General features: G+C 56.2%; 2 protein-coding genes across 3 annotated transcripts in view; both read left to right on the forward strand.

The window, feature by feature from the left end:
* The window catches only part of AP2B1 (adaptor related protein complex 2 subunit beta 1), a 100935-nt gene extending 90423 nt beyond the window's left edge, over nt 1–10512 (forward strand). For both annotated transcript variants that reach the window (XM_037066817.1, XM_037066827.1), the window contains 3 exons: nt 237–323; nt 4669–4823; nt 10059–10512. In XM_037066817.1, the coding sequence (XP_036922712.1) occupies nt 237–323; nt 4669–4823; nt 10059–10133 (317 nt within the window). In that variant the 3' untranslated portion in view covers nt 10134–10512. The remainder of the gene's footprint in view (nt 1–236; nt 324–4668; nt 4824–10058) is intronic.
* Nucleotides 10513–17418: 6906 nt separating this feature from the next.
* RASL10B (RAS like family 10 member B) lies at nt 17419–26914 on the forward strand. Its single transcript, XM_037066847.1, has 4 exons — nt 17419–17597; nt 20446–20807; nt 25247–25371; nt 25840–26914. The coding sequence occupies exons 2-4, from the start codon at nt 20592–20594 to the stop codon at nt 26108–26110; spliced, it is 612 nt and encodes a 203-aa protein (XP_036922742.1). The 5' UTR covers nt 17419–17597; nt 20446–20591; the 3' UTR covers nt 26111–26914.
* The last annotated feature ends 9 nt before the right edge of the window (nt 26915–26923 follow it).

Consider the following 26923-nt stretch of genomic DNA (forward strand, 5'->3'; position numbering starts at 1 on the left):
GTATCTGGTAAAATGAAGGGTCACAAAGTTACAGACCTGCCTAGAGTTGCCAAGTTAGAGCTAAAACTAAACCCTCAGTGTAAACCCTTTCGCTGTGTCCGGTGCTGCTGCTGAGTGGCCCCCTGCCGCGGCAGAGGGCCCTCAGGGTGGCCGTGCTGCCCTTGTGAGAGCCGCACGCCGAAGGAGAGAGCGCGGCGGGTTGCGCACACGCTTCCTTCCCCCCATTTCCCCCACAGAGCGCCAGGTCTTCCTCGCAACGTGGAAGGACATTCCCAATGAAAATGAACTTCAGTTTCAGATTAAGGAATGTCACTTAAATGCTGGTGAGTAATGACTCTACATTTCATCTTTAACTCAGAATGTCAAATTGGATAATTGAAGTTTTTGTCTTTATTTACCTCTTCTCTTTACATCTATGGTAGATACATTATTTTGCAAATTTCTTTTTAAAAACTGGGGGTGTTTTGATGTGGGTACCAGATTACTTACAAGCCAACAGATGTCAGAAACAAACTTGAACGGCCCGTCTTCCCAGCTCAGTAGTAGCGCATGTGTTAGTCACGTTGCTTGAACACCCTAAGGAGCGTAAACTCATTGAAGCGGCATTTAAGGATGTGACTGTTCTTCCTTTTGTATCTGCCTTCAGTATCGGAGGAAAAGTGGCCGGGACGTCGTTATTTAAAACCTGGTGTTTGTTAGTAGAAAAGAGTGCGTCATCGTTGACTGAGGACCAGTGGGTAACCTTTTCTTTCTTGCCGTCTTGTCAGTGCTTAGCACGACACCTTTTTAGTCAGCACTAGAAGCCCCAGACCCTTCGGTGGCTGTCTCTGTCTCTGTCACTGACTAGAACATCGAGGAGGTAGCGGGAGGAGACGCGGCGGCAGCGGCAGCAGCCGTCCGGCCCTGGGCTGCGCTTCGAGGAAGCGTTTCTCGGGAGCGGAAGGAGCTGTACCCAGTTCAGAGTCTGCCTTCGTGCCAGTCTGTGTCTCTCTGTCTCTTCCCTCTGAGTTAGTCGCAGGTTTTAAGCTTGAGTGAAAGTGAGCAGCGGTGCCTGGCCCACCCTCCCTTCTCTCCACTTCTGCGTCACTGCCCCCTTCGTGTGTCAGCGGTGCCCCTGAGTGCTGCCCGTGCGCGGCCGTCGCCGTCCTGGCTGGAGCTCAGCGCGGAGCGGCAGGCGGTGCGGCAGGTGCAGAGGCGGAGACGGGGCGCTGCCCCCTCATTCTGACTTTCTCCTCCCCCGTCAGTTCTCTGGGGCCCCGAGATACGTTCACCCTCCGCTCAGGCCGATCTCTTCTTACGGGGCTTGTCCTGAGCCCTTGGAGAGGTGTTCCAGGAGAGAAGTCGTCCGTAATGTCTGTTGTAGTAACTGTAAAAATGCTCAAATTGAACTGTTTTTTGTGCTGTCCTCTGGGTAAACGACAGCGTTATCTGCCCCCTGTCTGTGGCGCGTGGTCGGTGAGCACACGCCTCATCTGAGGGGTGCAGAAGGTCGGGCGGCTTTTCTGCAGTGTAACGGTCAGGTCCCCCGGGGCTGCCAGCGTGGGTCCTGTTGGATGGAGCAGCCTCTGTCCCCAGCTTGGAGAAGGCCAGGCCCTTCACGACAGTTGCCCTCGTGGTAGTTGGTCCTATGGCAACATTTCATATATTAGGCTTCTGAGAACAGCTTGTTCTTTTTTTAAAAAATGGGTTCTGTGGTCCATTAAAGTCAAAAAGTACGGAGCATGATGTGCCTGTCCTCGAAGCTGCCATCGCACGTCAGCTCAGGGAAAGCCGAGGCGGCCGGCGGCCAGGAGGCCAGGAGGCCTGTCCAGGCCAGTGTGGACTGGGATCCAGAATTACAGAGCGCTTACTGTTAACATCTTCGGGAGCACGAGCGTTCCTTGAACACGGTCCGAGAAATGTTGGCCTGTAGAGACACGGGGAAAGGCCAGACTAATTGGAAAGAAGGTTTGGTTTCTGACATCTGCGTGAAAGAGACATGCTTTCCTTTTCTGTTTTTTTTTTTAAGAAGTGTGGATAATTGAGGTCTTCAGCACAGCCTGCCAGAGTAATAGAAAAGCTCCCCCTGCGTCCAGATGGAACCGCGAGCCCTGCTGCACCTTGACGTGCGTTTGTGACCTTGTCAGAGTGTCTGGCCGTTCTCCCAGTGGGGCTGTATCCTCCCAGGTGGCGTGAACAGTTTTTCAGGGAAGATTGTTTTGATCAGTTTGGCTGTGGCTTCATGCCATTTCTCCCCACCGCGGGTGCTCCAAGTACCAAGGCCTGGATTTTTCGATGGGACTCAGCTCTGTGGTTGCACAGTCCATGGGGCAGCGGAAGAACCTCTGCTCCGTGCTCCCCCGGAGCCGGAGCAAGGTTAGGCGTTTTCACAGCTAACCTTGCAAGACCGCTTCCTGCAGCTAACCCCTTTCCCCGCCTTTGCCCCAAGATGTGGGGTGCCCTGGCCTTTACATTTCCTTCCATTCTCGAAGGCTCTGTTAACACGAACATTCCCAGGTTCAGTGCCTCTGATTCAACACCCTGTGTCTAGCCGAGAGCTAAAAACACCCTCCCTTCCTGCTGATCTGCCCTAATCACGGCAGCACCAGCCCTTGAAGTGGCTTTCGGTGCCAGAGTAGATGTTTGCCAGGCGGCAGGAGCGCTCCGAGGGCAGTGGGAAGTTGCAGGCTTACAGGACTCAGCAACCCGGAACTGAGCTTTTGCTTCTGCTCCTCCGTTTCTTTCTGAAGAAGAAACTCTTCCCAAGCCTCACTGGTCAACCCGGTCTCACTAGAAAGGTGGGCGTGATGGCGGTACTCGCGGTGCCTGTCATCTCTGACAGTCAGGCCTGAGGGGCCTTTAGGAGGCTGGGCCTGGCCATAGATGTGTCCGGACGTGTCTGCGCCGGTGCAGCGAGGGCTTTTCAGTAAAGGCTCCCGCCGCGGGCCTTGCACTTTCTACAAGTGGGCAGGAGCCTGGACAGCAGGGCGTGGCTTTATGACCTGAAGCAGCCCCCATGTGTTGAAGACAGTCCTGTCGAACGGTACTGAGGAGCCTGGACTGGGGTGGTGAACACACAGCACAGTGTGTTGTTGATGTGTTGCAGAACCGTGCACCTGAAACCTATAAGATTGTATTAGCCAGCATCATCCTGAAAAATTCAATAAAAAGGCGGGGAAAGGTGTTAGCCAGACTCCAGCCGGCAACGTGGCCTGATAACCTAGTCTGGGCTGCAGGAGCCCTTCATCCTGAGAACCCAGGTGACGACCAGAGCTGCCCGACCCCTCAGGGGCGAGTGAACAGCACCCCGAGGCCCCCTTCCACGGCCCGGTGACGTGAGTGCCGGCCTGCGAGCCCCAGTGTCACACCACAGGATGTGCCTTTTGTCTCCCTGGGGAGAGCCGGTTTGAATTGTAGCTACGCTGCTAGTTTATTACCAGTGCAGACCTTTGGAATCAAAAGACGGAAAGTTAGGTGGCGACCTAGCGTAGCGCAGATGTTGAACGGGTGGACCTCAGTGCCACCTCCTCTGAGCTCTCGCTGGTGTGAACGTGGGAGAAAGATGTCAGGGCAGGAACTTCCTCCAGAATCCAAGGAGATGGTTTTTAGTGCCTGTGGCGCTGCGTCCACCTCGGCGTCTGCCACACCCTCGTCAGAGGCTCGCTCACAGGCACTGACAGCGGGGGCCCGCTGTGTCCCAGGCACCCCGGAAAGCCTCTCGGTGACATCCTCTGGGTCCCCGTGACGTGCGGGGAGAGGACACCCTCTTCCTAGAGAGCACAGCAGACTGCGGCTGGTGTTTCCGTGGGGAGGATTAGTTCCTGGGGTTGGCCTGAGCCGTGTGACTTCTCACTGGAAGTGAACATGGGGCCCTGTCCGCACGGCAGCAGTGCTCGTCCTCCCGGGTAAGGGTTCTCCTCCTGCTCCTCCTCCTGCTCCTCCTCCTCCTCCTCCTCCTCCTCGGTGCTTCAGCGTCTCATTAGCAGGAGGACCACCAGGAGAGAGAAGTGACCTCTGACTCTAGAATGTCACGTCTCTTTGGTGCTAGGGTCTCAAGGAAGGCCCTACACACAACCTGTCCTACCTGGATTGGTGACAGAAGGCCTCCGCTATAGCAGCAGCAGCCCCTGGGGTGACAGGGCCTCGTAGTGGCCGTCTTTGTGCTGTGTTGGCCTTTTGTGATTAATTTGAAGACATGGTGTTCCATACAGGCTTTAGTAATCACTTGCCTGCTTTAAAAATAAAAATCTTAAACATCCCAGGGAATAAGTTTGACTTGCGGGGTTTCTGCCGCTCTGCCGTCTCCCCACCCCGGCGGTAGTGCCAGGGAGCGGACTGTCAGCCTGCGTGTCCCTGCGGGCCCCCCCCACGTGCACCCACTCCGCCTCTGTCCTCTTCAGAGCGTCCTCTACTGTCCAGCACCCGGTTTGAGATCGCTGGCTCCTTCGGCTGCCACGCCCTCCTCAGGCATCATGGCGGTGCTTACGCCGGCTGTACACCCCCCTCTGCTTTCTGCTGTGGGGTGTGACAGGCGAGCGCTTTGGGAGCCTCTTCCTCGCCCTTTGCTGTGGGGAGAAGGGCTTCTTGAAGGATGTGCGTGGAACGGCAGTGTCAGAACTGCAGCCCACGTGGCCACTGGTATGGCGGAAAAGAGGAAGCATTTGTGTGATATTTCGAATCTGTTTCTAGACACTGTTTCCAGCAAGTTGCAGAACAACAACGTTTACACTATTGCCAAGAGGAATGTGGAGGGGCAGGACATGCTGTACCAGTCGCTGAAGCTCACCAATGGCATTTGGATCTTGGCTGAGCTGCGCATCCAGCCAGGAAACCCCAATTACACGGTGAGGCTTTCTCAGAGCGGGTGAGATGGGCTCGGGGAGGGAGGTGAGAGCCCTTGTGTTTTCTTGGCGGCCTGGGAGGACCTGGAGGATGTACCTCAGAAAATCTTTTTCTCAAGGCCCAAGTTCGGTGTCCAAGCAAGCAATCAGGGTAGAAGTCCTGGGTGGCCTCTTTGGAAGGCCTCTCTGCGGCTGCTGCCCCGTCCAGTGGGCACGGTGCCTCTGGCCACACGGAGTGCCTCAGACTCCCTCCGGGATGCACAGTCGCTCGCAGAACTTGGCGACTTTCTCGGTGTCGGTTAGTACTTTGCTCGCCTCTCTGTGCCTGTGGTGCCGTGACAGGCTGCTCACAGGCTGTTTCCACAGCTCACTTTAAGGAGGGCTTCTTTCCTGCCCTTGGCCTTCATGTCCTAAGGTAGCAGAGGCATGGACACCTGAGGCCTTCTGCAGCATCTTTCCTCCTGAATGCCTGTTGTGAAAGCGAAGACGAGAGACTCGGAGCGCACCTTCGGCAGCCCGCAGGGAGCTGTGGTTGGAGAGCGTCCTTCAGGGCTGCAATGGGCTGGAGTGTACCTTCGGCCGTATTTTTAAGATGGGAGCAAACGGCCTTGTTAAGCAGTAAGACGTGTGCCCAGCCGCGTGGTATCGGTTTGCTCGTGTCAGGTGTGAACTCCCAACAGGATGTGCCTTGCCATCGGCATTTTGTGAAGTGTAAGGGACAAACCACCTGGGCGGGGGGGATATTCTCTTGCTGTGTCTGGAGTTTTTGGAGGCTGGTTGGGAGGAGGAGACAGGAAAGCGACAGATACTGATTCAATACTGAGTAATTCTGAAGAAGCCGAATAGCCAGTAGATTAAGGAAGCTTTTTAGTCATTTAGCTGATCAAAGTGTGATCCCCTTCCATAATTGTAACAGCCAGGTCTGTTTTCATGAGCATACATCAGGGGAATCACACCACCCAGAGCTGAAATTCCCCAGTGTGCCCCCTCCCCTGAAGAACCTAGGTGAGTGTGTGTGAGCTGCTGGGTCCCGTCAAGCTGTATTTTTGTCCAAGCATCTGTGAGCTGGGGAGCCTCACGCTTCCCCCAGAAACTGAACAGCCCCCTCCACCCCACCACCACCTGTCCCTGTGTTTTTGTTTTGTTCTTGGCTGTCCTTTTTCTGTGTGCAGTCTTGGGTCTCAGGTTACAGCAGCGTGGTTACCCCTAGTCTGCAGGTGAGGGGACCAGGGCTGAGGACAGTCGGTGGCTTGTTCGGGGCCGTGTGATTTGTCGGGAGGTGGATCATGCTTAGGGTTCAGGTATTTCTTGACAACTCCTACTGTGTTCTTTTAATTCGTTATAAGGATAGTGGAAATTTTGAGAAGACTCTCTTGGCATCACAGTTCAAAACATAAGTTTGGGGATTTTGTTAAATTTTGTTAAAGTTTGTTAAATTTTTTTTAAAGCTATAGCTTCTTCATTTGCGATAATTAGACTTGCAGAGCGTTTTTTTAGTGATGCGTAGCATTCCCATGCATCTCACCCCATTTCCCCGTTGCTAGCATCTTACGTGTTTTCAAACAGGAAATTGGTCTTGTTAAAATGGTATTAACAAAACTATAGGCCTTAGTGGTTTCACCAGTCTTTGTATCACTCTGGTTGTTGAGTGCACAGTACTGCGCACAGTATTTGTTGTGTATGTGCACAGAACACTTTTCTACCCCTGTATGTTTGTAAAGTTTTTATTGTGCAGCAGTTGCAGATTCACGTGGAGAAGTGGGAACCATTCCCGTGGGATCCTGTCAGCCACCTCCCTTCCTCTCCTGACTTTGTATATAGTAAATTTGCTTATATTTCCTTGCCCCCTTTCCTGTTTTCTCTCCATCTGGTGACTGGTTCTTACTGCCCACAGAACCATCTAAATTTTCCGTTACAGTCGGACATGGACCTAACCCATTCCCCGAAATACTGCTCCAGACTTCAGCAGCATTCAGATCCATTTCCCTCCATCGCCCTGAACACCCGTCGTGGTGATCCGGCCTCAGCTGGGTGTGACGGAAGAAGGGGTCTGGGCCGGTGAGGGCACACGGGGACTGGTGGTCCCTCATCTCTTTAAGAGACAGTGGAAAATGACTTACCCCACCCCGTCCTTACTGTGTTTCTCTAAGAAGGTATGAAAAGCCCTGGCCAGGTGGCGCAGTTGGTTGGAGCATTGTCCCGTACACCAAAAGGCTGTGGGTTCGATTCCCGATCAGGCACACACCTAGGTTTTGGATTTGATACAACTGATCAATGTTTCTCTCTCTCTCGTCCATCATCTCTCTAAAATCAATAAACATATTCTTGGGTGAGGACTTAACATATACTCTAATACATAGGATAAGCATTCTATTACATACACATACGTTACTCACACACAGGTGTATATATAATAGAAGGTATGTTTATCCTGGAAGGATGAGGCCCCATCTCTCTGAGCAGCTGCATCTCGTCTGGAAAGGCGACTCGTGCTAGGTGAAGAAGTGTGCGTCCCAGACTGGAAACTGGAAGTGGGTGTGGGGGCCCTTGGCTTCCCCGGGCAGGAGGCAGCTCTTCCCTCAGGGGGTCTGGATGGGTGACGTTCCTGAGTGGTTGTTGTTGAAGATGTGTCACGGTTTGTCACCCTGGCCAGGTAGCTCAGTTGATGAGAGCGTTGTCCTGATAATGCGAAGGTTGTGTGAGTTTAGTCCTGATCAGGACACGTATGAGAATCAACCAATGAACGCATCAGTAAGCGGAACAGCAAATCAGTGTTCTCTCTCCCTTTCTCTCTCTCTCAAAATACATAAATTAATTAAAAATTTTAAAAAATGTGTCACAGTTCAAGTGTTAAAACCCTGGTAAGTTTTGTTTTTTCCTTAGATATTTGTAAGTCAGATTATTTCGCTCCTTTGTTCTTCATATGTATGTTTCTTTTTACTTCAGAGTTTAGGAAAATCTTTTTCTCAAGGCCCAAGCTTGGCTTTTGTTGACAGCATTTCCTTACTAGTCAGGAACCAAAAAATGCATCTCCACCTGGTAGGACTTCAAGTATTGTTACAAAAACGTGAAGAAATACTGGGCAGTATCTTGGGAGAGAGGACCTACCCCCTCTTTAGTCTGGGAGTCAGCGCAGTTAGTCTGTTCTTTCTTTTTTTAGCTGCCTCTCCTCCTCCTCCTCCTTCTCTAAACCCACATACTGTCCCAGGAGAATCTTCCACAACGTTGACCTTGGAGAGTCTGGGTTGGGGGTGGGGGAGTTGTCGGGGAGATGGTGCGGAACTGCCTCTGCAGGGAGTTCGGAAGTCAAGGGGATGCCTGTAAGCTGCAACTTGGACCAAAGCAGGGAGCTCTTTTCGGTCCGTATTTACAGTCTTAAATGAGTTGTTACTGTTTCTATTTATCGGAAGTGTCTTCCTGATGAATGATTTTAGAGAGAAATGCCTTAGAGACCGAATGTGAAAGCTGCGTACAGAGCTGTGAAGATTCTATAGATTCTTTATAGTCTATAAAGCTGTGAATAGAGCCTCTTGTGATGTTCTTCTCTTTGTCTTTTGCATTTTTTAATTGCACTTTTAAGAATTTTTTGTTCCCAAATTCTATCCAAGAACTCCTAAAAAAATGTGCCAGATAAGTTTCGGTCCTCATATTTCTCCTCTTCTTCATCCTGGTCGACCTGCAAGTAACGCAATTCATGGTTCTCTTTGCTGGTAGCAGCCGCCCCCACCAGTCACGCGGATGATTCTTCGGGTGTTTTTTGGTGAGATATTTCTAATACCTTTCGGGAAAAGGCACCTCAGGAGTTACCGTGACCTTGGCGCCTTCCCCTTTGGGCAGGTCTTTTCTGCCCCCGTAACTTGTTTCTGAGCCCACGGAGCCCAGTGGGCTCATCTCCTCTGCCTCTGGGACTTTCTGAGTAAACTTTTGCTTTGATTTTGAAGAAAAAGAAAAAAGTTACACTGATCTTGCTCTTGCTTCTTTCAATGGTCTCAACTCCTCCATCCGAGAGATTCGCAGCTTTTCCGTTCCCTTTGATTCTCACCTGAAGAAACTGCTCAAAATTGGCCGCACCTGCGGGCGCGTCCTGCCCAGGGCGGCTGCGCTCACACCGGGCCCACACCGCGCCCTGCGCCGCGGGCAGTGCAGGCGGGGCGTCGCCTGGGGTTCTGAGGGTGTGAGGTTTGTTTTTACTTTTTCAGTAAGTTCAGGGTTGACCAGGATCATCTTCACGTTTTTGCCAAACATACTCTCACCTTTTGTACTATGTTCATTCATCCTGAGTCTCTAAAAACAAAACGAAGAGGCAGAATGATCTGAAGCCTCGTGGTGACATAATTCTTTAAGACAACCGCGGATGGTCTACTGTAACAGGTACGAGCAGTGATGTCAGCAACGCAGAAACCAAATGCAAAGTGTTCTTCTGGTTCTGCGTTCAGTTTGCGTCCTTCCACCGTTGCCTTGTTAATGCTTTGCCTGATCTAATGCATTTGAGTTCAGAGCTGGGGTTAAGTTTGTGCTGGTTGACCGGTGAAGTAAAAATCTGTGGGCGACGTTGAACTCTTTTTAATACTTTAATTTTAATGTGATCGTTGTTACTGAACTAGAAGCGGTGGTGGTGGAGCGGCATCGGCATTCTCTGCTTCACCCTCGCAAAGAGACGGAACGTAACAGGCGAAGCTGTTGGCAGGAGCTGCCACCCAGTTTTTAAGGAAATGCCCCCGTGGCGGTCCTTGCTCTCCTCCACGACAGTGTGCGCCCCTCGCTGTAACGCAGAAAGAACTAGTGCCCGGGACCCGCCTGGCCCGCAGTTTGTTTTACCGGATTGTGTGTCCTCCTGTGTCGGCTCTGCGGCCACCACCCTTGTCAGACTGGGAACCGAGGGCGGGCCAGTGGAATGGCCCCCGGTGAGAGAAGGGTTTGGCCCTCGCTTTTTTGTCTGAGAGGGATCCCTCTGACTCCTGGCGAAGCCAGAGCCCGCGGTGTTTTCAGTAGGGAGCGCTTCCCAGCCTCGCAGACCCACGGAGTGTAGGTGGGGACACGGCGTGACTCGAGTTGGGCACAGTGAAGCCCAAGCCCGCGGTGTCTGCTGCGGGGTCTGATTGCCTCTCGGCTTGACTGCTCCGTGAGAGGCTCCTCCCACTGCGTGGGAAAGAGCTTTTCTTGAACTGAGGGTTGGGCCACCTTTCCAGTTCCTGCCGGTCTCCCTGATCACCTCTCTGCTCCCTTTCCCGCCCACAGCTGTCGCTGAAGTGCAGAGCCCCTGAGGTCTCGCAGTACATCTACCAGGTCTACGACAGCATTCTGAAAAACTGACGGCCCGGCGCCCTCCGGCCGCCCGCGACCGGCGCCAGCCAAGAACCCTTAACTGGAAGAAAGTGTGTCGTCGTCGTGTCGAGTCTGAACCCAGACACACCGGGCGCCGCCCTCCACGGTAGTGACTAGTGTAACCTGTGCTAAGTTAGGGCACGCCTGCTGGGTAGTGGTAGCTCCCCGTGAACGACTGTTGACCCTGCGCCGGTCGCTCCCCGCCTCTCGCCACCTGCCGCCGCCGCCTGTCCTGACCTGTGGGCTCCCCTGCCGCACTAGCGGCTGGCGCTTTGAGTGTAGTTTGATATTTGTAATTGAGAGCTCATTTCAAAAGCAGAAAAAGACAAAAAATATTAAAGTAAGGATAAGTGTCGCTGAAACATAATCTGCACTTTTATCATTCTGTATTTTTGTGCCTGTGGGAAACGGAGGACACAGTGTGGCCACCGCCCGTGAGTGTGGGAGCGGCAGGCCGTCGGGCAGGCCCAGAGAGGCATGGCCACCTGCCCGCCCTGTCAGAGTGTGTCTGCAGCGGCCTTGTCCCCAGCCATTTGGATTTTCACTCTTTTCTCTCTCTCCAAACTTTTTTCTTGTGATTGCCCTGCCCTGTGTTATCATCTCATCCGATCGCTCCTCAGTCAGGCATGGTGGTCTTCCTTGAATGCTGTTCTGGGCACAGGAATAGGACCTGCCCCTACCAAGGCTGAGAGAAATTAGAACTTACTGCGTTCCTTTCCCCGAATCTGACCTATTAATGACACTATGAAGAATTTTTTTTAAGATTTTATTTAATTTTTTAGAAGGGAGAGAGAAGGAGATGGAAACATCAGTGTGTGGTTGTCTTTTGTATGCCCCCACTGGGGATCTGGCCTGCAATACAGGCATGTGCCCTGACTAGGAATCGAACCAGCGACCCTGTGGTTCACAGGCTCAATCTACCAAGCCACACCAGCCAGGGCCTATGAAGGGTTCTGAGGAGAGCTGGGGAACAGGGACCAAAATGCCTTTCCCCAACCCCTCTGCCCTGTGTTTAGTTAATCGTCTTGTTCAATTCAAATCTAAAAAAAACTTTAAATAATAACTTATCCAACTCTGTTTTTCTAAAAAAAAAAGGAAATGGGTAAAAGGCAGAAGGGTGTTCCACCAGGGGCCCAGCAGGGACAAGGGGCTGGGTCCCCTGAACCCCCACCAGCCTTTTCCCTGCAGCGGCGTCTGTTCCTTTCCCCTCCATGCCTTTCCCTCGCCCCCCGCGGCTCCTGCACGGCTGTCCTCACACCCCACACTGACTTGGGCCCGGCGTTCGTGGCATCAGGTGGCGGCAGAGTGTCTTTTCAGTCCCTGGAAGGTACCTCCGGTGCCGGAATGAAGGAGCAGCTGATGTTTCCCCGGTGGCCCTGGCGCCGTGGTTCTCTAGGCCACCGGGGCGGGTGCAGAGGTGGGGTGGGCTCCGCGGCGTCCCAGACCCCTCTGTCACTGCCACTCTCTGGTCTGGTCTGCTGTCGCTCGTGTCCTGTAGGCTCCCAAGCAACTGAGACCGTCCCAGAAAGTGAGAAGTTCTTGTCGTTTCTCAGAAGACAGGGAGATGTGTAATCCCCTCGCTTAACAGGTTGGGTGTGATTGGTCAGCGAACGCCTGGTTCCCGGAGCAGCGACCTGTCGCACGGTGCTGGCCAGTCCATCTGTGGGCACTTGTCCTGTGGCCTGGCGCCCAGTGTGCTGGGCCCACGACCAAGGCTGCCTCTCGGCAGCCCCACTCCGGCTGTAGGCACCTCTGGGTCCAAAGGTCTCACCAGAGAGGGTCCTGGGGGAGCAAGCGCAGAAACGAGTGGGGGCTGCCCAGCCCTGCTGTGTCGGAGTGGCCCCCGTCTCGCCACTGCAGGGCACCGGGCAGGGCCTCCAGAGCAACTTCCTAAACCTGGAGACTCTCCGGGGGCAGGATTAGGGGGGTGAGGGAGAGGAACTACATCCCGGAACTATGTCGCCACACCACAGGGCCCAGGAGGACAGGAGGTGGTGCAGGACCCCGTGGGAGGCCGGGAGGGTGGGGGGCGGAAAAGCCTGTTGGGGAGGCTCCTGCTTGGGGACTCAGAGAGGCCGTTGGATGCGAGCGTGGCGGTTCGCACCACGAATGCAGCGTCTCACCTTAAAGCACACTCTGGTTGCAGAAGGGTGTGTGTCAGGTGCGCAGGCAGAACGCAGTTTTGTACCACGAGATGTCCCTCTGCCCTGAATGAAGCTTCTCTCAGCGCCCCCAGCCGTGATGGGTAACAACTACCTTTCTCAGCAGACCAGGCAGAGCTAATGCCGAACTCTGATTCTCGGGGAGGCCCCCTCTGCTCCCGGGTGGGGAGGCTGCCTAGCAGGTCTTTGTTGCGTCAGGGGGGCCCATGTGAAGGGCCAGGGAAGCACACGCACACCCGGAACTCTTGCTGGTCAGAGTCCCGAGTGCCAGTCCCGTGAGTCTGTGGTGGAGCTTGGGGCTCTGGAGAGAAACGGGGAGGGGAAGGTCAATGTCATGGAGAATGCGTTCCATTCCTTTGTTGTTGGGGTCTGTTCCAGGGGAGGGCCGGGGTTGGGGGAGCTTGACCTTGTGTCTTCCTCAATAAACTCTTCATTCATACAAAGCAAGGTTTGTGGTGCGTGTACTTTGTTCTCAGACCGACTCTGGGTTGAAACACGGGGGTGGGGCACCGATAACCACATTACCGAGACGTTTATTCTGGCACCCCAGCCCTCCCAGGGTGAGATTAGGGTCGGCCCGAGGAAGAATCCAGAGGCCTCTTGAACCGAGCAAGCCCGCACCACCATCCCCACCACAGGCCGTTGCCTTAGGCAGGGGGTTGGGGGGGTGAGGGGGGCCAGGCTGCCTTCCCTGGCAGGTGTTCCCCGGGGAGAAGGCTCCCCGTTTCCTGTTACCAGGATGTGCCACTGATCCCTCACTGTACGAAAGGGCCTCAGGCCAGACTCAGGCCTGCCAGTTCCCAAGTGAGCAGAAGTGACGCTACTTGCAGGCAGGCTTCCCAGGCAGTTCGGGCCGCCTGCCTGTGTGTGCCTGCTGCCTGTGGCCCAGGTGTTGTCAAGATACAGGCCCCACCCCAGCAATCCATGAGTGACAGCCTCTGAAATCTCCCGCAGGCCCGCCCCCCCCCCCCCAGAGGAGAGGGAAGAGGCTGGGGAATCCAGTGCCGAGATGCCCTTGGAGGGGTTTCTGCGCCCCTCCGCTGGTCGAGTTGGTGGAGGCAGACAGTCTTAGCATGTGGTACTCGGGACAGGAACTGCCCTGAGTGCCCAGGACCCAGACGTGACGAAGGAGCTGCCTTGGTGGCCAGGTGTTTTCTGGGTGGCCATCCTGCTGGGAGCAGTTAGCCCCAACCGTGCTGGGAATGACACTTGGGAAGGAGCAGTGTTTTGAGGTTCAGGGTCAAAGCTCTGAAGCAGGGTGGGCCTTACTGAGATCCAGTTGGCTCACCAGCTAAGTGTCAATGAAGCCAAGAGACTCCTTTGGAGCAGAGGTGCTCGGTGAAGGTTGACGTGTCGCCCGAGAGCCCTGGGAAAAGGCCGATGACTCTGTTTGCCAGGCTGGGGTGGGCTTGGGGGTCTGCACTCTGCAAGGCCCCGCTTCTGATGCTCGGTGAGGCTGAGGCTCTCCACCGCCAGTGGGATTGGTCTACTTCCACTTCCACAGCGATGCCCACAGTTTTGTGGGGTTGAAGGCGGTAAACGCACTTTTATGCTCAAGATACCTCACCATCTGTGAATTGAGCATTATCTTTTTTTTTTTAATCCTCACACGAAGATGTGATCACTGATTTTAGAGAGGAGGGGAAAGAGGAACATGTGATAGAAAACCATCAGTCGGTGGTTTCCCTTAGGGACTCCCACCAGGGATTGAACCCCCAACCTCTTCGGTGGTCTGGGCCGCCGCTGCAGCCGACCGGGACGCCGGGCCCCCGTGCAGGCATCGTCTTCATTTTCTGTGAAAGGTGCAGTAGAGCCGCAACTTCCGCACCCCTCGCCCTGCAGCTGCCCCTTCATTCCACTGAAGGTTCCCGTACAGGCCCTGCTCTGCGCTCAGCCAGCGGCCAACCCTGCTCAGCCCCCAAGGCAGCGGTGTGTCCACTCCCCAGAAGCGGGGCCCAGGGACTCCAGACTTCCACCTGAGACTGCGTGATCCTTCTCTGCCCCCAGGGAGGCTGCACTGTGGTCCTGAGGCCCAAACACAGCCGAGGACTCCCAGGTTGGAGCCTTCCTACTCCCACCTCATGCACGGATGCTTTTTCTGATGTTGCTGGGACCCAGATTTCTTTTCCCTGCCACCCCCAGCTCCAGGAGGCAAGAGCCTGTTTATTTTAATACCTGGTGTGGTGCTTGGGAGGGATGACACCTCCCCCGCGGTTACCCATTTCCATCTCCTGAACACTAACCCTGGAATCCCAGCCAGCCCCCATGCATGTTACCAGAAACACGGATGTTTCTTGAAAAGTTTCCAAACCTGCCATCTCAGTTTCTCAGTTAGCTTTTGCCCCGCCATCCAGGGTGCTGGCAGCAAGGGCAGAGCTCACTCAGAGAGGATCGTGAGATGCAGAGGGACTTCATTTCCAGAAGTGCCCTTTGGAGACAGGATTGCCCCAGTGCTCCGGCACTGAGGGGACTCCACTCCTCCCCTGGGCCCACCAGGGTGGTGTTGGAGGAAGGCGTTCAGACCCAGCCTCTGGCTCTGCCTCCCTTGCTTTCGTTCTGTCTCCACTTGACGGTCAAAGGCTCCAGGACACAGCCTCTGGGAGCCAGCGGGTCCTCAGCGGGACACAACAGGGGCAGGGCAGGCAGGCTTGGCTTTGTCTTACCTGTCCCACTGTGTCTGGGCCTCAGATGCCTCCGGTGGGCCCACGGGCCTCCCAGGAAACCTGAGCTTGTGCCTCAGCTGTCTGGTGTCCTCGGCTGAACCACAGCCACTGGAGGCATGATTAAGGTCAGACAGACCCAGGGACAACGCCTCTCGGGGTAATCCCAAGGACCGAGGGGGGAATGAGCAGGCCCCTGGCTGGCGCACGTTCTTCGCCGGAAGTGACTCTCAGCAAACCAGATGCCATAGTCAGGCAAATAGTATATTATGTTAATATGATGTGTTTTTAAGATTTAGAGGGGAGAGGAGGGAGAAAGAGGAAGAGAAACATCAGTGTGTGGTTGCCTCTTGGGTGGCCCCTCCTGGGGACATGGCCCGCAACCCAGGCATGTGCCCTGACTAGGAATCGAACCAGCGACCCTTTGGTTCGCAGGTCGGCACTCAGTCCACTGAGCCACACCAGCGGGGGCTGATGGTTTTTTTTTAATATGTAAGTAATGTTTCAAATGACCTACCACTGGAGGCCAGTAGGAGGTTCTGTAATGAACCCGTGGCTCTGTGCTCCCCTCATATAACTAAGAAGCTTTGGAGAAGCCTGCCCCACCCCCCCACCCCCGGGCATGAGTGTGAGCATTGTGTAGTCTCTCATTTGTACTCCACTTGGCCTGAAATAGAACCGGAATGGAGGGTCATGGCCCCCGGGGAGTAGCAGTAAAGCCTAGGGTCCTTGGGAGAGTGAGGATTAGAGACTTTCAGATACACTGGAGAGATAGATAGTGCCCTGGAGGGTGAGTCAGATGAGGAGGCACTGGGTGGCCACTGTGGTCCCGTGGGGCAGTGAATCTACACACACATACACACAGAAGTAGCACTCCAGGGGAAAGCTGTGTCCTCTGCCCTGCGTTTGCTTTTAGGTGCTGCCCTGAGCTTTCTCCTCATACCCACACCCTAACCTCTTGGGAGCCCACCCAGAACAACCGGAAACTTTCCCCAGGTGGTGTTCAAGCTCCTCTATGAATGGCCACGTGGCTCTAAAAGAGAAAACTAAAGGCCACCCATTGAAACTTCCAACACGCCAGGCACAGTATTCGGGGCTGTGCACACGGCAGCTTTTTTGGCAGTGGAGACCTCCCTGTTACAAACGAGGCAGTTGGAGTTGGGGGAGTCCCAGTTAGTCGCCTTGGGTCCGCAGGAAGTGGTAAGGTCACGATTTAAGTTCGGATCTGTCTGCTTCTGAACCCTGGCTCAGGGCCAGTGTGCTTTTCTGTCCCGGCAGGAGAGAACAGGAAGCAATTGGAAGTTGCCCACAGTGCAGAGCCCAAAGGGAGGAGAAAACTGGGGTCCATGTGGAAGCTGTGGCCCTCAAATAACAAAGTCACAGTGAGGGGTGCTGGACCCAGAGGCAAAGCACCTTCCCGAATGTCTTCCTCCCAGCCCTGCGGGCAGCTACAGCACTACAGCCGCGACCAGCTGCCGCCCTGTTCAAACCTCTGGATGCCTTTTCTGTCCCGCACAGGCTCCATCCAAACTCACCCCAAAGTCAAGGCCTCTGTGACCTGGCCCCAGCCAGCCCCTCAGCCTCCAGTCACTCACCATGGTCCTGCGCCCTGGGCCAGGTCAGCTCCTGGACTCACCCTCACCTGCGAGTCCCCCTCTCCCACAGTGCCCCACCTTGCCACGCCCTCTGCCCTCCCCCGGAACCTTGGCGGAGCACACAGCCCCTGTCCACGCCTCAGGCCACGCCTGGTCACCTCGTTGGACTGGGAGCACCTGTCCCACGTTCAGCGGTTGCCCAGCTAGGGACTCCCAGCCTTTGTGTCGCACATCGTGCACTTCAGGGAGTCACGTTACTTAGTCTCTCTCGGCCTCAGCTATCTCCTCTGTAAAACGGGGGGAAGAGACTGGACCTCACAGAATTGCAAGGATGAAATTGGAGGGGACAGGCAAAGCTGGGAGCACGCTGTCTGGCACATAGCAGATGCTCGTAAAATACTAGCTACTGATAATGGGTTGTGCTGGAACTATTGTTGTAGAAGAAATACGTGAGTGATTCTGCCCAGAGCCCCTGGTGTCTCCCAGGCCGGAGAGGAGAAGGTAGTGGTCGTGTTTAGGGCTGCGGAGGTCACCAGCTTTGCCATGAACTGCCCTGGCCCGGGGTGAAGCGAGAGGCACTAGGGCCTCTTCGGTCCCTGTCCCCCACCCCTCCAGGTTAGAGCTGCAAATATCTCAGGGAGGGTCAGGGGGTGAAGGTTGCATCTAGGGGTTAAAGAAGAATTCGTCTAGGGTCGCCGAAGGAAATGTGTCAGTCTCAGGGACCCAGCGGAACGCGAGCACCCGCCCCCCCCGCCCCCCCCCACCCCGCGCGCCCCGCCCCACCCCGCCCGTCCTGCTCCCCCCCGCACCCGGCTCCTTCCAGTGCTCGAGGGCGGCGCGCTCCGCAGGGAGAGCAGGGCTGGAGGTACCTACCCGCTTGGCGCCTGCACTGTCCCCACGCCCGCCTCGGAGCCCGCCCCCACTGCGCAGCCGGGGCGCCCCCTCCCCTCTCCCCCCGGGCCGGGGAGCCAGGGCGCAGCGCCGGAGCCCGGGGGGAGCGCCGGCCAGGGCTAGGGGCAGCTAGGACAGCCCCGGGTAAGCGGCGGGAGGAGGGCGACGCGGGTGGTGCCGGGCTGGGTCGGGCAGGGGGCGCCGTGGTGCTGGGGTAGGTGAGCGGGGAACGACCGGGGCGACTGGTGCCCGGGCGAGGACGGAGGAGGGGGCCGGTGGGTAGGCAGGGAAGCGGTGCGGAGCGACCACGTGAGAGCTGGAGCTGGGGGTTGGGGGTTCTTGCAAGGTGCTGGAGGCGGAGAGCAGGCTGGGCTCTGGCATCCCCCCCCCCAACTCCTACCAATCAGGTCATGGGGAGCCCAGCATCCTTCGAAGCCCCCACCCACCCATTCCTAAATGAACGTGGTGGGGACAAACAGCAGGCAGACGTGTGACTCGGCCCATCGGGACAAAAAAGGCCCGGTCCTCAGTCCGGGCCAGAGACTCAGGTGTCCAGGCGGAGGGGAAGGGACCGGCTTTGGCCCCTGTGTGCGTCCCCAGCCTCTTGCAGCGGACGCTGTCTGCAGACTCACTGCAGAGCGCAGGCCTTGGGGAGGGAGCGCTCAGGGGCTGGGCCCTGCTTCTCTGGGCAGCCCCCTTTCACCTCCGCCCTGCTGGGGATGACGGAGTAATAGACACTTAGACCCAGGACGGACGCCCGGGAAGAGGGAGGGGGCACCAGTCACCTCTGAGTCAGGGACAGGGCCACACTTGGGCCTGGTGAGTTCCAGGAGACTCCCGGCACAGGGGCCTCTCCTGCACCCTTCCCTGGCTCTTGCACCGAGCCCCGCATGTATTCCCTTGCTGTTCCCCCAAGGGGACTGCTTTCTGGGCAGGAAGTGTGGTGTCCACGAGAACATGCAGTTAGGGAACGTCCTGGATACCTCCAAGTTGCCACACCCAGAAAGAGGCGAAGGACTCTGGGTCCCTTGGCCTCTCTTCCCCCCCTAGGGTGTCCCCCTCCCCACCTGCTTGTGCCGGTTATGTAATTAGCCTGGCTGAGGCTCTCTGTCACGCTGACAGTGTCTGGGGAGGCTTGAGGGGCCTGAGGACCTGGAGGGTGGGATGGGGAGGAGGGACTGGTACTTCCCCCTTTTGGGAGCCTGCAAGCACCTGTTGCAGAAAGGCCACTGCACAGGCCAGGAAGGACATCGAGGTCCTCGTCTTAGCTGACAGCTCAGCTTGCTCTGTGGTGTTTACTTCCCCAAGTCTCTGGTTTTTGGTTCTTGCTTTTACCTTTAATGCAAAGGGGAAAGAATCACACACACACACACACACGCACGCACGAGTGTATGGGGCAACGGTGGGTAGGAGCCCATCTCGGGACAGCTAGCAGGCCCCAGCAGCCTCCGATGAAGGAAGTACCGTGTACACACACTCCTCATTGAACACCCGCTCTGAGCCAGGCCCCGGGCTTCACCTGCACAGCCTCACTCCAGCCTGGGAAGCTTCTTGCCCAAGTTCACACTGGAAGTGACTGGCCGGGCTGGGACTCCAACCTTGACGGGTCTCACTCCACACCCTGCCCTTTGTTTACTATTTCCGCACATCTGGCGGATCCGGCCCTCGGAACCAGGACGAGCCGAGGTGCTTTCAGCTAACTGAGCACCGCACACACATGGAAAGAACATGTGTCCACACAGGAAACACACACAGGCCTAGAAAACATGACCCTATCGAATTCCAGCAAACCCACCTGCCCGGGACCCACCTAGCAGGCACTGGGGTCACCCTTCCTGGGAACAGTCCCCAAACAGGGAGTCTCAGGCATACACACCAGCCTCCCTGGTCACCATCTCCCCCCAAAAAGGAGAAGGCACCTAGCTAAGAGATTTGCATAGATTATCTCAGAAGTTGGGGCTGCTGACCCCCCGTTGAATACATGTGCAGAGCAAGCCTCGGGTCAGGTGGTGATTCACCTGCTGGTGCACAGCTGGAGACGTCTCGGCGGGTCCGTAGCCAAGCTCGAAAGTCATTGAAATGGAGCAAGCAAGGAGCTAATGTAGCGATGGCAGGTCCAACCTTGTAGCGATGGCAAGTCCAACCTTGTAGCGGCCCTTTCCTGGCCGCCAGCGCACCTGCTGTGTGCCAGGCCCTCTGAACTTGGGGGCTGCCAGGGAGTCGGTCACAGCCTTGGCCTGTAGGCATTCACCAGCCAGAATCCCCAGACAGGACATGGGAAATCCTGTGGCATTGCAGAAAGGAGTGGCTGGCATTCCTGGTGGTGTGACTTTGGGTACCATCCTTACTCGTCTGAGCCTTCTCTCCGGATGGGAGTACCCAGCCCTCAGGCATCTTGTATTCCCTGAGGACAAGCTGTGGGCACACATGCTACCAGAGCAAGTGTGCAACCAGTGGTGTCCTCCACATCTACTGCAGGGGCTCTCCATGGGGGCATTGGGAAAGGGGGGCATCTGGGGTCGTCATGGTGACCGGAGGCTGCTGCTGCTGCTGGCCGCTGGGGATGTAGAACCTCCTGCAGTGTGTCAGCAGTCCTGCCCAACGATGGACTCGTCCTCTGAGACATGCCGGGAGGGCCTCTACTCAGACGCACTGGCCCAGCCTCCCCCGTGAGGAGGAGGAGACCAGACCTGGCCTGGGCTCCGTGGGGAAGCTAAGCTGTAGCGCTCTTTGCTCTTTGCTCCAAACCTGCCTCGGCGGGACCATAGTCAGGTCCTAATACAAGTCATGAAAGATGGATTTCCTGTGGTGGAGGGCAAGGTGTGTGGGGGGGGAGGGGGATGGAGAGGATTTTGGTAGATACGACAGGGGCTCTGGGCAGGGAAAGGCATTCCGAGTGGCAGGAACAGCTGCAGCGAAGGCCCTGTGGTGGAAAAGCACAGCAATGCCCCGGAAAAAGCTGGCCCACCCAGCCCACCTCTTGTCCCCACAGCCCAGGTGGAGCCTGCAGAGGGCCCAGGGCGGGCAGGGCAGCAATGATTGGAACTGACGGAGGCTGAGCCCCCAGCCCCTGGAATATGCAGCCCAGGGGAGCCCCACGCATCGGCGAGGACTTGGCGGCGGCACGGGGCGGGAGGCATGGTCTCCACCTACCGGGTGGCCGTGCTGGGGGCTCGAGGCGTGGGCAAGAGTGCCATCGTGCGCCAGTTCCTGTACAACGAGTTCAGCGAGGTCTGCGTGCCCACCACCGCCCGCCGCCTCTACCTGCCTGCTGTCGTCATGAACGGCCACGTGCACGACCTCCAGATCCTGGACTTCCCGCCCATCAGCGCCTTCCCGGTCAACACGCTGCAGGTAGGCGGGGCCCCGCAGGCAGGTGGGGAGGCAGTGGGGGAGGGGAGGGTGGGGAAAGGCTGAGCTCCAATCCTCTCCCGGCGCCCCCTGGCCCATGGCCAGGCCTCCACCCGGGGCTTGGAGAGCTCCGGGCTGCCCTGGGGGCCACTCTGCTTAGATCCGTCCCAGGAATCCATTCACGTGCCGGAGAATTTCACCAATATTTGATGAGGGTCATCATGTGTGCCAGTCCCTGTAGTGGACACTGGGGTAGAATGGTCTGCAGAAGGGACAGCAGAAGAGAAGGCCAGGACCTGGTGAAGATGTGTTTTCAGGGACAGATCTCTTGCCCAAGGGCCTTAAGTGATGCTCTGCCCCTGCGCTCAGGACTGGCCTTCTGTGCCCCCTTCCTGCAGGGGGTGGTTTCAGACGCCCCCAGGGCACTGGCCAACAGTGCTCCTTCCCTGGGCTACAAGGACCAGGTCCTCCTTGCCTCTCTCTGCCTCTGGCTGGAGAGGGAGGGGGTGGGTGTGTGGGGAGGCTGAGCTCTGAGACACATTTGCCCGCTGAAGGCAGCCCTGACCCGAGTGTGCAGAGGCTTTGCTCAGAAGGGTGGGCACAGCGGTGGAGACAGGAAGGCAGGGCTGTGGTTGGCTAGTTGTCATTGTGCAAACGCAGCGTAGTGGCTAGGGAGGGGCGTGGGCTCAGCCCTGCTCAGCAGCCCTGGGCCGGAGGGCCTCAGCCCAACCCCAGGGACACCTGTTTCTGCCGTCCCAGGTGCAGGGGAGCAGCACCAAACACAAACGCCTGACCCACACACGCTGCGGCCCCCGCCTTGGGAGCAGCAAGTCTGATGAGGTCAGGGTCTGGGTAGGCAGCCTGACGCTCGGATCGCACTGCCGTTCTGCACGTTGAGCTCCGCACAGTTTTCACTTTGTGTTGTGCCCTTAATTTTAACTTAATTTCAAGTTTGGCAGAGGTAAGACACGATGTAAAAGTGCAAACTTGGTGAAAAGGTGCAAGGAGAAATCTCAGGCCACCCCTGCCCTCTTCACCCTGCTTCTTGCCCCTCTCTCTGCCAGCCGTCCTCGTTCTGGTTTCCGACTCATTCTTCCAGTGTCTCTACACAAATAAGAGAGCGCAGTCCGCTTCCACTCCCTTTCGTACACTAAAGCAGAAGTCCTCTGCGCCTTGCGTTTTCACTTCACTGTCACCTCGAGGTCTCCCTGGGTCAGTACCTGGTGGGGGCAGGGCACCTTCCTTCCATGGCGATCCCCTGTTGCTGGACGAGGGGCTGTTTGCAGTCTTCAGCTATTTCAAGTAATCCTGTGATGGGGTGGCCTAGTGCATGGGCAAGAATGTTGTGGACGGGTCTCTGGAAGGGCACGGTCGACACCAAAGGGCAGATGCAGCTGGAGTTGGGAAGGTGTCAGAGTCCCCTCCCAGTCTAGGAAGTGCGGTGCACGCCAGCGCTGCTTCCCCAAAGCCTTGCCTGCAGTCTGTTGTCAAGCTTCAGGATTTTCGACAATCTGATGAATGAGATTTGATCGCCTCAGTGTGGTTTTTCTTTGCATCTCTGATTAGGAGTGAAGTGGAGCATCTTTTCCTATGCTTAATGGCCTTTGAATTTCTTTTTCTGACACCCATGAATGCCTTTTGCTCGTCCTTCTATTGGGTTGTTGGCCTTTTTCTTTCTGAGGGTGTTGGATTCCTCAGGATGTCCAAGATCTCACCCCTAGAGCACAGGTAAGGGACACTGAGCAGAGATCAAAATAAAACCCAAGAGTCCTGCTGGTCACCATCTGAAAATAGAATAAAAATACATTCTTCCCCAACTCCAGTTGAAAAGCAGCCCTGGGGAGCGCTCTTTCCTTGGTTTGAGCCTCTGTTGCTCCTTCCACAACCCCTCTCCTCCCATCAGAGAAGGCCACTGGAGTTAGAGCGTGCGTGCAGCGCCCCCCAGGGGTGAGCTGGAGTCGCGTGGTGTTGAACCTGCCTCATCCGAGGTCCTTTGGGGCTGCCCTTAGTCTCCATCGCTTCTTCCCTGTCTCCACACAGCCCCGAGGTGATCCTGTATTGGGTTGGCCAAAAAGCCCATTACATTTTTTTTGCCATACGTTGGCACTAGTAGGGCTTAGCTGTCTTTAATTTCATCTGAAACACTTTTGTTAGATTGTATTGTGACAGCTGTCCTTATCAGCGTCCATTGAAAAAAAACATCAAAATTGGTGGATTTTTGTGTAGCCATTTTACTATTGAAGATGGAAGAAAATATGCAACATTTTCAGCATATTTTGCTTTATTAGTTCAAGAAAAGTAAAAATGCAACCAAAATGCAAAAAATAAAAATAAAAAGATTTGTGCAGTGTATGGAGAAGGTGCTGTGACTGATCAAAAGTGGTAAAAAGTGGTTTGTGAAGTTTCTTGGTACTACTGACATTTAAGCCCAATGCTCTTTTGCTCCAAGCTTGTCTCATGTGCTGGAAGATGTTTAAGCAGCACCTCTGGCCTCTCTCACTAGAAGCCACTAGCTAGAGACAGCTGACATACTCAAAATATCCACGTCAGTAATGCTATTGGTGAAGATGAAAAGTGTGTCTTTTGTTGTACGTAAAAAAGTGTAACAGGCTGTTGGGCCAACCCAGAACACCCTGGAGCCCTGACAGAGTGAGCTGGAAGGGAAGTTGAGCTTTCTTGCCCCCTCCCTTCCACCAGGGTGAAGGGACACGCCAGCAATTCAGGAGCCATCCTCCTCTCCCTTTTGGGAGCCTCCAGAGACAAGTGGGAGGGAGGCAGCCTGGAGGCACCCCCAAGGGGGAGACATGCTGGGGAAGGGGTGAGCTGTCACCCCAGAAGGCTGGCAGCTGTTTCCTCTCCTGGCAGAAGAGGGTGGGAGCCACTGCGCCCATTTCCACACCCGTCCCACTTCCCGCTATCCTCCACTCGTGTGTGGGCTGGGGGAGGGGCCATGTACACGTGCAGGTCCTGCGCTCCTGAGCCCACTGTGACCTGCAGAATCGTTTTCCCTGGCCTGAGAAGCCAGTGAGTGGTTTCCTACAGTTCTAGATTCATCCTCAGTGTCTTCCCCCTGCACCAGAGTTAGAACTCAGCACAAAGAAAAGACGCCATATTGTCCCCCTGAGGAAATCTACTGCACCAGCTCCCAGGTGTTTGAGTTGGGAAGCTCTTTTCTGGAGTCAGACGTAACCTTGTCACCGCCACCAAAGTCTTTTCCTTCTCACTCCCTCTCTCTGGGTTGGAGAACCAGCTACAGTCCTCCTTCATGCCTGGTCTTGGCCCCAACTCACAGGCTGGCCCCGGAGACATGCCTGCCTCTCCTTCTTGTGTTTCCCTGGCCCCTCAAAAGCGAAGGCCCTGACTGCCCTTGTCCTTGAAGGCCCCCACCTTCCCCAGCTGCAGAGGCCACCTCCTTTCCACATACTGGCTGCCTTCAACTGCTCTTGCAATTGCCATCTGCTGGCAAGTTAATTAGCTAATTAATTCTTAAGGAACCTTCTCTTTAGTGCACTCAGCCTTTCCAGGGGTCTATTCATCTTGAGCTGCAACCCCGCCCTGAGAATCTGTCATAAGCGCACAGGAAGCTCTAGCTCCCTGGAGCTGGCCTCGGGCCCTGCTCTGCATCAGCCCCCATGATGCATCCAGCCTCAGTCTGTTCTGCTTGAGCCTTCTCTTTCTCAACGCTGTGGTGGAACGGACAGAGTGGGCACGTCGTTGGGTAGCAACCCAGAGGGCAGGAATTAACTGGCAGGAGTTACATTGATCCCAGCGTGGCCCGGCTTGGGTTCAGGACCATGGAGAGCTCACCCGGTTACAGGGGTAGTAAGGAGCTTGCTAAGCCCACACAGCGGAAGGCACTAAGTGAGGATGGGGAGGAGGCACGTGAAAATGAGGACAGCTTGCCTCTGGCCCTCTCAGGAGCTCCCAGCAGAGAGGGGAGCTGGGGGTGGCAACAGCCTAACCAAGATATGCTCACAGGAGATGAAGGGAGGAGTCCCCTGCTTGAAGGAAGGCTTCGTGGAGGAGGCGGCATTGAGCTGAGCCTTAGAAGCTAGAGACCACTTCAATAGGTTCAGTAGCTAGCTTGGGGCTGGGTTGTTAGAGACACTATAAATGTACTTGAACAAAGATGGATGGATGGGTTGGGGGGCAAAAAATGGCACAAGGCAGGCCTCAGCCCCATATATGCACAGGACCATGCAGTGGCCCTCGAGGTCAGACCGTGTGACCTGCCCTATCCTAGCACGAGGTGGGGAAGCCACAGCACTGAGCTCCACTCTGCACTGGCCCTGGTCTCCTGGGGAGGAGTGGGTGCAGAAGGCTTTGGGTGCAGTGGCCGGTGAAGGTGCTGTTGGTCTATGGCTGGAGGTGGCTGGGGCCCAGGGGAGCCCTCATGGCTGCTCTGACCTTGGCACCCATGGTGGTGGGGGGGGGTGTTGCAGGAGTGGGCCGATGCCTGCTGCAGGGGACTCCGGAGCGTCCACGCCTACATCCTGGTCTACGACATCTGCTGCTTTGACAGTTTTGAATACGTCAAGACCATCCGCCAGCAGATCCTAGAGACGAGGTGAGGGCCCAGGATACGGTCCACGACCACCTCAGTGGATGTCCCAGGGCTAGCCAGTTCCCCTGAAAAGGGTGCAGTGCAGGCAGGGGGTGCAGATGAAGTAGCCTCCAGTCCCCCCCCACACACACACACACACACGCACTCATGACATTTTGCTGTTAACTCATTTTGGGACCCTTACACGGGTGGCTAGTCTGGTACAGTGGTTGGATGAGGAGCTCTGGGAACAAGACTTCGGGCAGTGGCTGTGAGCCTTAGGCTCCCCATCTGTAGAATGGGGATGACAGCAGTGCCCACCTTTCCCATCAGCTGTGCAGATCGGAGAGTATAATGTGCCTCCACAGCTGCGCCCTGTCCCTGGAACAGACATATGGTAGTTCTGTTATTGACTAGGCACAGCCTGCCCTCATTGAAAGTCCAGTGGCTGCCACACGGGTGTAGTTCTGAGAGTCCCACCTTGTTCCCCAGGGTGATTGGCACCTCCGAGACGCCCATCATCATCGTGGGGAACAAGCGGGACCTCCAGCGCGGACGTGTGATCCCGCGCTGGAACGTGTCTCACCTGGTGCGCAAGACCTGGAAGTGTGGCTACGTGGAGTGCTCGGCCAAGTACAATTGGCACATCCTGCTGCTGTTCAGCGAGCTGCTCAAGAGTGTTGGCTGCGCCCGCTGCAAACACGTGCACGCCGCCCTGCGCTTCCAGGGCGCGCTGCGCCGCAACCGCTGCGCCATCATGTGAAGCGCGCATCCCGCCTGCCCCGAGGCTGCCTGCGGGCTATGGCCGCCACAGCCTGGGCCGCCTCCTGATGGCGCTGCGGAGCTTGAGCTGCGAGTGGCGGGAAGAGAACTCTCAAGTGCCGGGCCTGAAATGCCCCTGTAGCCACGCGTCTCCCCGTGGGAGGCAGAGGGCAGAGAGGGAGCCACCCCGTAACTGCCCAGCCCTCCCCTCTCTCGCATCTGTCTTCCTGGGACGGCCTCCTTTAGGGCTGTAGTTAGTGCAGTACCTAGACCGGCCCCTAGGGGCACCACAGCCTTTTGGAATTGGGGTGCGCGCTGGAAATGGAGGGTGGGGGTGGGGGTGGGGGTGGGGAGGTGTTGCCTTAGCTGGCCCCCACCCATGTTCTCCGAGAGCGTGTCTGTCATTTTCCCGTGTATTCCTTTCCTGTGTCCATCTGTCTGCCCAAGTGTCTCTTGGTCCTTCGAGGTCTTATCTACCCCTTGGTTCCTCGCCCCGCCCCCAGCTCCATTCACAGGGCTCGCATTTCATCCACCCCCTTGTTGCAGATCCTGGCGGCTTCGCTGTGAGGTCCGCCTTGTCACCCGTCGGCGCCACCGGCACAGGACAGAGAGATGCGGGTGGCCCCGACCGACAGCAATCGGGTCTGAGGGTTGAGGTCCCAGATCAGTCAAGGGGAGAAAACTGAGCTGTGCCCCCTCCAGGGAGACCTCCCCACCCAGCAGCCCCCAGAGACACAAAAACCTACCTTCCAGCCTTAACTCGATGGTCCGTCCCTGCCGGGTGCCCCTCACCCCTTCCCTGACCCCAAAGCCA

This window comes from Sturnira hondurensis, unplaced genomic scaffold (assembly GCF_014824575.4).
Source record: "Sturnira hondurensis isolate 20B ecotype Veracruz unplaced genomic scaffold, ASM1482457v3 Scaffold0001221, whole genome shotgun sequence".
In the NCBI taxonomy this organism is placed as follows: domain Eukaryota; kingdom Metazoa; phylum Chordata; class Mammalia; order Chiroptera; family Phyllostomidae; genus Sturnira; species Sturnira hondurensis.